The sequence below is a fragment of the Penaeus japonicus genome, unplaced genomic scaffold, assembly GCF_977035675.1.
Source record: "Penaeus japonicus unplaced genomic scaffold, GWHDUDI00000001_assembly GWHDUDI00000022, whole genome shotgun sequence".
In the NCBI taxonomy this organism is placed as follows: Eukaryota; Metazoa; Arthropoda; class Malacostraca; order Decapoda; family Penaeidae; genus Penaeus; species Penaeus japonicus.
In genome coordinates, this window is record NW_028234424.1 from 2,365,076 (window position 1) to 2,372,575 (window position 7,500).

At 47.3% G+C, this 7,500-nt stretch overlaps 1 protein-coding gene across 1 annotated transcript in view; it reads right to left on the minus strand.

The window, feature by feature from the left end:
* LOC122266588 (DE-cadherin-like) overlaps positions 1–7,500 on the minus strand; it is a gene marked incomplete at its 5' end in the record, with an annotated part of 95,034 nt that overhangs the window by 70,364 nt on the left and 17,170 nt on the right. The window contains 4 exons of the mRNA XM_086549930.1: positions 1,076–1,226; positions 2,878–3,048; positions 3,770–3,887; positions 5,729–5,818. Coding sequence (XP_086406056.1) covers positions 1,076–1,226; positions 2,878–3,048; positions 3,770–3,887; positions 5,729–5,818 — 530 coding nt within the window. The remainder of the gene's footprint in view (positions 1–1,075; positions 1,227–2,877; positions 3,049–3,769; positions 3,888–5,728; positions 5,819–7,500) is intronic.

The following is a 7,500-nucleotide window of genomic DNA, read 5'->3' on the forward strand; positions in this document are numbered from 1 at the left end:
GCGAGAGAGGAGGCGCGGGAGAGGGGAGGAGAGTGAGAGAGAGAGGAAGAGAGAGAGGGAGAATGGGGAGAGAGAGAGAGGGGGGGGAGGGGAGAGAGGAGAGAGTGAGAAAGAGTGAGAGAGAAGAGAGAGAGAGAGAGAGGAGAGGAGAGGGAGAGAGAGAGAGAGGAGGAGGGAGAATGAGAGAGCGAGAGAAGAGAGAGGAGAGAGGGAGAGAGGAGTAAGCGAGATAGAAAGAGAGAGAGAGAGAGAGACAATAAAAGAGAGAGAGAGAGAGAGACATAAAATAGAGAGAGAGAGCAAAAGAGAGAGAGAGAGGACAAGGGGACAGTAGAGAGAGAGATGGGGAGAGAGAGAGGGAGAGAGAGAGGAGAGAGAGAAAGAGAGAAGAGAGAGAGGGAGAGAGATGAGAGAGAGAAAGAGGACATAAAGAAGAGAGGAGAGAGAGCATAAAGAGAGAGAGAGAGAGAGATAAAAGGAGAAGAGAGAGAGAGAGAGGAGGAGAGGGAGAGAGAAGAAAGAGAAAGAGAGAGAGAGAGAGAGAGAGAGAGAGAGAGAGAGAGAGAGAGAGAGAGAGAGAAAGAGAGAGAGAGAGAGAGAGAAAGAGAGAGAGAAGAGGGGGAGAGAGAGAGAAGGAAAGTTGGCTAATTCTTATTAGTTTTTTTTCATCCACAAATAGACAAAAAGAAGAAAAAATGGGAAAAAGGAGAGGAAGAAGAAAAAGAAAGAAAAATGAAATATATTAAAGTCACCCCTTTAATCGCCATTTGGTAGTCTTCGACCTCTTCCTAGTTCTTGATAAGATAAAAAAAAAAAAAAAAGAATCATAAAAAAGAATACGGGAGAAAGGAAAAGAAAGAGGTAATAATCAACAAAGGAAGGAAGCGAAAGGAGCGAAGGAAGGGGACAATAAAAGAGGAGAAAAAGCCTCACCTAGAACGCCATCCGTGACCACCTCCCAATCATTAAAAAAAAAAAAAAAAAAAAAGAGAGAGAGAGAGAGAGAAAGAAGAAGGAGAAGAATACGAGAAGGAGAAGAAAGAAAGAGGTAATAAAAGAGGAGAAAAATCCTCACCTGGGACGCCATCCGTGACCTGGATCGGCACGCGGTACTGCTTGACCTCCTCCCGGTCGAGCGGTCGCGTCGTCCACAGCTCCCCGTTGGGCTTCAGCTCGAACTTGGTCCGCACGTCTTCGGTGGCGAGGGCGTCGAAGGCGTACGTCAGCTGGGGGGAGGAGGGGGGGAGGGGGAGAGAGGTAAGAGAGGGGGAGATGGGAGGAGGGCAGGGGGGATGGGGGAGGAGGAGTGGGGGAAGGGAGGGGTAAGAGAGGGGGGAGGGAGAGGGGAGAGGGGTAACGGAGGGGGGAGGGGGAGGAGGAGAGGGGTAAGGAAGGGGTAAAGGAGGGCGGAGAGGGGTAAGGGAGGGGAGAGGGAGGGGGGAGGGGGAGGGGGAGGGGGAGGGGGAGAGGGGATGGGGGAGGAGGAGTGGGGTAAGGGAGGGGGGAGAGGGGGAGAGGGGTAAGGGAGGGAGGGGAGGGGGGAGGGGGAGAGGTAAGGGAGGGGGAGGGGGGGAAGGGAAGGGAGGAGGGAGAGGGAGAGGGGGAAGGGGAGAGGGGGAGGAGGAGAGGGGTAAGGGAGGGGGGAGGGGGAGAGGGGTAAGGGAGGGGGGAGGGGGAGAGGGGGGGAAGGGGAGAGGGGGAGGAGGAGAGGGGTAAGGGAGGGGGAGGGGGAGAGGGAGAGGGGTAGGGAGGGGGGAGGGGTAAGGGAAGGTAAGGGAGGGGGAGGGAGGGAGGGGAAACGTTTATTAGGGAACGTTTTGTGGTTTTGTGGATGCGTGGTGGTGATAGTGATGACTCTTACTATGATTACACTGTGGTGGTGATAGTGATGACTCTTGCTATGATTAAACTGTGGTGGTGATAGTGATGACTCTTACTATAATTATACTATAGTGGTGATATCATGGTAATCAAATGACGATAGGTATAGTTTTAGTAATGGTAATAGTAATGGGGGACATCTTGACCAGGGAATATTTTGTGGTTGGGTGTGTGGTGATTAGTGGTAGTGATGATTATTGTAATAATGATGATTGGTAATGATGATAATGACATTATTACAATTCTACTGTGATTATACTATTGTGATATGATAATGATAGTTGTAATAGTGAGGATGGTGATAATGATGATACCAGGAGTTCATTCATAAATTGGTGATGTTATTGTGATAATATAGTAATGAAAATTGCAATAACCTAATGAAAAGGGTGATGATAATACCAAAAGGGGATGATGAAAATCAAGGAAATAGCAAGCGTAATAATAATATTGATAGTGGTGATAGTGATAGTAATAATGATAATGATGAGAAATAATGATAAAGACGAGAAGATAAACTATAAAAACTATAGGAAGAACAATTGAAGAAAGTAAGAACAAGAACAAGCATAGCAGTAACAAATGATGATGATGATGTTGATGATGGCGGTGATGGTGATGGTAGAGATGATGGTGATGATGATGGTAATGATGATGATGAAAATGTAGATGACAAAGACAAAAACGGAGACGAAGAAAAAAGATACAAATGCCAATGACGACAACAAACAAAACAAAACCAAAAACAAGCCAAGCCACAAACAAACCACAAACAAGCCACAAACAAACTTCAAACAAGCCACAAACAAAACCAAGCCAAGCCAAGCCAAGCCACAAAACAAAACCAAGCCAACCCACAAACAACCCACAAACAACCCACAAAACAAAACAAAACCAACCCACAAAACCAACCCAACCCACAAACAACCCACAACCCACAACCCAACCCACAAGCCAAGCCAAGCCACAAACCAAAACCCATCCCCCGAAACGAACCTCCCTGAACTCCGGCGACGCATCGAGATCAACGGCAACGATGGTGGTGATGAGCGCCCCGTCCGCGTTCTCCACCACGGCGCCGTCGAAGGGCTGGAGGAGCGGGGCGTTGTCGTTCACGTCCGCGATCGACACGGGGATGCGCTTGTCCACGCGGGCGTTCTGGTCGTTCTGTTTGGGGGGAGGGGGGTGGGAGGGAGGGAGGGGGTATAGGAGGGGGTATTGGAGGGGGTTTAGGAGGGGTTATAGGAGGGGGTTTAGGAGGGGGAATAGGGGTATAGGAGGGGGTTTAGGAGGGGGTTTAAGAGGGGGAATGGGGGTATGGGGGTATAGGAGGGATAGGAGGGGTGGAGGGGGGATAGGAGGGATGGAGGGGGGTATAGGAGGGAGGAGGGGGTATAGAAGGGAGGAGGGGGTATGGGGTATAGGAGGGAGGAGGGGGTATAGGAGGGATGAAGGGGTGTAGGATAAGGTTGTAGAGGGGTAAGGAGGGGGTAGGGGATGGGAAGGGGGTATAGGAGGGGGTAGAAGAAAGGTGAAGAGAAAGGTAGGAGGAAGAGAGAATAATCATAATTTGAGGATTATCTTGCGTGACAGCTGAATGACAACCTAATCTATCCAAGCAACATACGAAACATAATAAAATAAACGAACAGTTGATTATTCTCGCTGAACTCTACATGACTCCATAAAAGGCTCTCCTTCAGTGTAAAAAAACCCTTAAGTTTCACTTTAGTCATCATATTCGATTCATCATATTTCTCACATTGTTTTAAATCATTCTACCCATCAAATTCTATATGATACTCACCATAGCCCACAAAAAAAATGATATATATAAACATCCACTCATCACAATCAACAGAAAAGACAACAATCTCTCTCTACTCACCACGACCTGCAGGAGAAGTGTATACGACTCAACCGTCTCGTAGTCGAGGTTCCTTGTGGCGACGAAGATGCTGACGCCGGAGCTGTCGACGCACGCCGAGCTCGAGTCCGGGAGCCGTCTGCGAGGAGGAGGAGGAGGAGGAGGAGGAGGAGGAGGAGGAGGAGGAGGAAGAGGAGGGGGGGAGGAGGAGGGGGAGGAGGAGGAGGAGGAGGAGGAGGAGGAGGTGGAGGAGGAGGAGAGGGAGGAGGGGGGGGAGGAGAAGAAGGAGGAGGAGGAGGAGGTCGAGATCGAGGTGGAAGTCGATTAGTTGTTGTAAATTGTTGATTCATTTATTTTTATCATTAGGCAATTGGTTGATGTCATTGCTATTTATTTTTCAAATTAAAAAAAACAATCGAACGATAAAATAATTGTTTGATTGCATATGTTATTGTTGATTTCTTTATTCTTTATATCACAGAAGAAGTGATTTGATTAAGACACGCGGTGCTCGAGTCCAGGAAATATTTTATTAATTGTCGTTCACTGTATCTGTTTTTAGATTCTTTGCATCGTATTCAAGAAAGGAAATACTAAAAATAAAAAAATAAACAAGTGAAGGTCGATCGAGTCCGAGAGGGGTCAGAAACGAGGGAAATCAATCTCTATTTATCTTACTCGTTTACATTGCAAAGTTACTGAATAATTTCCACACTAAAAAAAAAAAAAAAAAAAAAAAAAAAGGAAAATGCTGAAAAAAATCCAAGATTCTTTTTTTTTTTCCAAGACCAGCATTCGAGTTTTTCCTTTTCTTCTTCATTCACGGAAAAGACCGAGGCGAGTGAAGGAAGACCAGAATACAAAGCTGGAGGGGGAAGGTGGGTTTCCCTGCTGCGTTCTTGACTATTTTCACGAGTGCAAAAGAGAAAGAAGAATTAAAAAAAAAAAAAAAAAAAACTCAGATTTCCAAGGGGGTGGATAGAGGTTCACTAACTATTGTTCAGAAAATCAGATCTGAACAATTTGAACACCAAAGCTCAAACAACATCCTTCCTTGATCTTTTCTTCTACAATGTAAAAGCGATGCAATAATTTCATTTAAAACAAAAGTAAAAAAAAAAACAACGCAATCATTTTCTCCCTCGTATTTACCAATGCAAGCGTGCAAACCGTTCAGAATTTTTGCAATACAAACGTGCAAAATAATTGTTCTGATGACGTGGCAACTACTTCCAAAATGAATTGCAGAAATAGTATTTATTTATTTATTTATCATCATCTGTTTGTTTCGTCCTTATCATCACTTTTTCTATATCAAAGAATAAAAAAACGAGGATTATTAAGATATTGTTAACAGGTAATCATCAGGTCTTTTATAATTGTGTTTTAGAAATAGATGATTTAAGCAATAGTATATGTAATGGAGTTTATTTCGTTTCATTTGTTCGTGAAAAAAAATATAATTCACTATGTAACGTAAAAGTATAAATAACACACAACATGCCGAGTGTATATTTCACAGTATGAAGGGGAACGTTTCTCACTCTCTCTCTCTCTCTCTCTCTCTCTCTCTCTCTCTCTCTCTCTCTCTCTCTCCCTCTTCCTCCCTCTCTCTCTTCCTCCCTCTCTCTCTTCCTCCCTCTCTCTCTTCCTCCCTCTCTCTCTTCCTCCCTCTCCCTCTCCCTCTCCCTCTATCTCTATCTCTATCTCTATCTCTATCTCTATCTCTATATCTATCTCTATCTCTATCTCTATCTCTATCTCTATCTCTATCTCTATCTCTATCTCTATCTCTATCTCTCCCTCTCCCTCTCACCCACACCCACACCCCCACCCACACCTCCACCCTCACCCTCACCCACACCCTCACCCCCACCCACACCCACAAACCCACACACACACACACACACAATAAACAAACCAAACTAAACAAAGCCGATAAACAGCGGGTGCCAAAAAAAGATCGTTCAGCGTACTTACCTAAGAGCGAAAGTCCCCTCAGAATTGGTGTTCTTCGTGTTCCCGTTGATGAGAGTGAAGTACACGTTCGGATTGTCGGCGAGGTTCGATCTGAGAGGGAGAGAGAGTGGTGGGAGGGGAGAGTTAAGAGAGTGAGAGAGGGGGGGGTTGGGGCCGGGGAGTGGAGGGAGGGGGCAGAGAGGGCACGGGACGGGAGAGAGAGAGAGAGGGGGGAGGGAGAGAGAGGGGGGGGGGGGGAGGGAGGGAGAGAGGGAGGGGGGGAGAGGGAGGGGGGGAGGGAGGGAGGGAGGGAGAGAGAGAGAGAGGGGGGGGGGGAGGGAAGTGGAGGGAGGGGGAGGGAGAGGGGGGGAGAGAGTAGAGGGAGGGAGGGAGAGGGAGAGAGAAAGAGAGAGAGGGGGGGAGGAAGTGGAGGCAGAGGGGGGGGAAGTGGAGGGAGGGGGGGAGGGAGGGAGGAGAGAGAGAGAGAGAGAGAGAGAGAGAGAGAGAGAGAGCGAGGAGACGGCGGACGCAGAGAGGGAAAGGAATCGGAGGCGACGAGGAAAGACAGATGAGGAGAGGGAGGAAGGAGGAGAGAGGAGAGGAGACGGAGAAAGAGTGGAGGGAGAGAGAGAGAGGAGAGGGGATGAGGTGGATGGGATGAGAGGAGAGGGAGGAGGCCGGAGGTGAATAGAGAGGGAGAGAGAGGCAGAGAGAGAGTAGCGGAAGCGGAGAGGAGATGAGGGAGAGTCGACGAGAGAGATGAGAGAGGAGGAGGACGCAGAGGAAGAGAGAGAGATGAAGTGAAGAGAGAGGAGAGAGAGAGGAGAGAGTCATAGAGAGAGAGGGTTGAGAGAGAGAGAGAGAGAGGTGGAGGGAGAGAGAGAGAGAGGGGATGGGGGAAGTGGAGGTGGGTGGGACCCCCCCCCCCCCCCCCCCCCCCCCACCCCCCCCACCCCCCCCCGCTGTGGGAAAGGTGAAAGAGAGGTGGGGCGAAAATGGAAAAATGAGAGAGGTGGGAGAAAGAGTAGGGAGAGAGATAGGGGAAGAGGGAAGAGAAAGAGAAAGGGAGATAGAATGGGGCGAAGGGAAAAAGGAGGGTAAATAAATAAGAAATTAATAATATAGAGGCAGGGACGGAGTAGGGTTACTCGAAGGGTAAGGAGGTCGTTAGGGGAAAGGGGTGAAAAGAGATAGGGGGACAGAAGAGAGAAGAAGGGGTGACCCAGGGAGACTTCGAGAGGGAAAAGGTAGGAAGGTGGTATGGAGGGAGGGGTGAAATAAAATCAAGATGGAAAGGAAGGGGAGGAATGAAACAAACGGGGAATTTTGGGGAGGGGTATATGGGAGAGCAGGAGGTAGGGAGAGGGAGGGGTGAAAAAGAGATGAGAGAGAGAGATGAAAAAGAGAAAAGAATAGAGAGAGAAAAGAAACGAAAAAAAGAGAAGAGATACAGAGAGGTAAGAAGTGAGAAAGGAGATTTAAGGAGATAAGAAAAAAAGAAAGAAAAGAGCGATGAAATAAATAAAGAGATGGGACAAAAGAAGAGATCGGAAGAGAGAAGAAAAGAGAGTTAATTAAGTAACAGAAAACGAAGGGTTTATTTGACAAAAAAATTCCAATTTGTTCTTTTGTCTTTTGCAATGGTCCGCTCTGAGGAAATATTGGGGGGAAAAAAATCTATATCTATATCTGCAAGCGTAATTTGTTCTTTATCAAAGCGTACTTTATTGCTCCTCTTATTCTATTTCATTCCATTCCTCTATTCCCGCCCTTCACCCGTCACCTGTCACCTG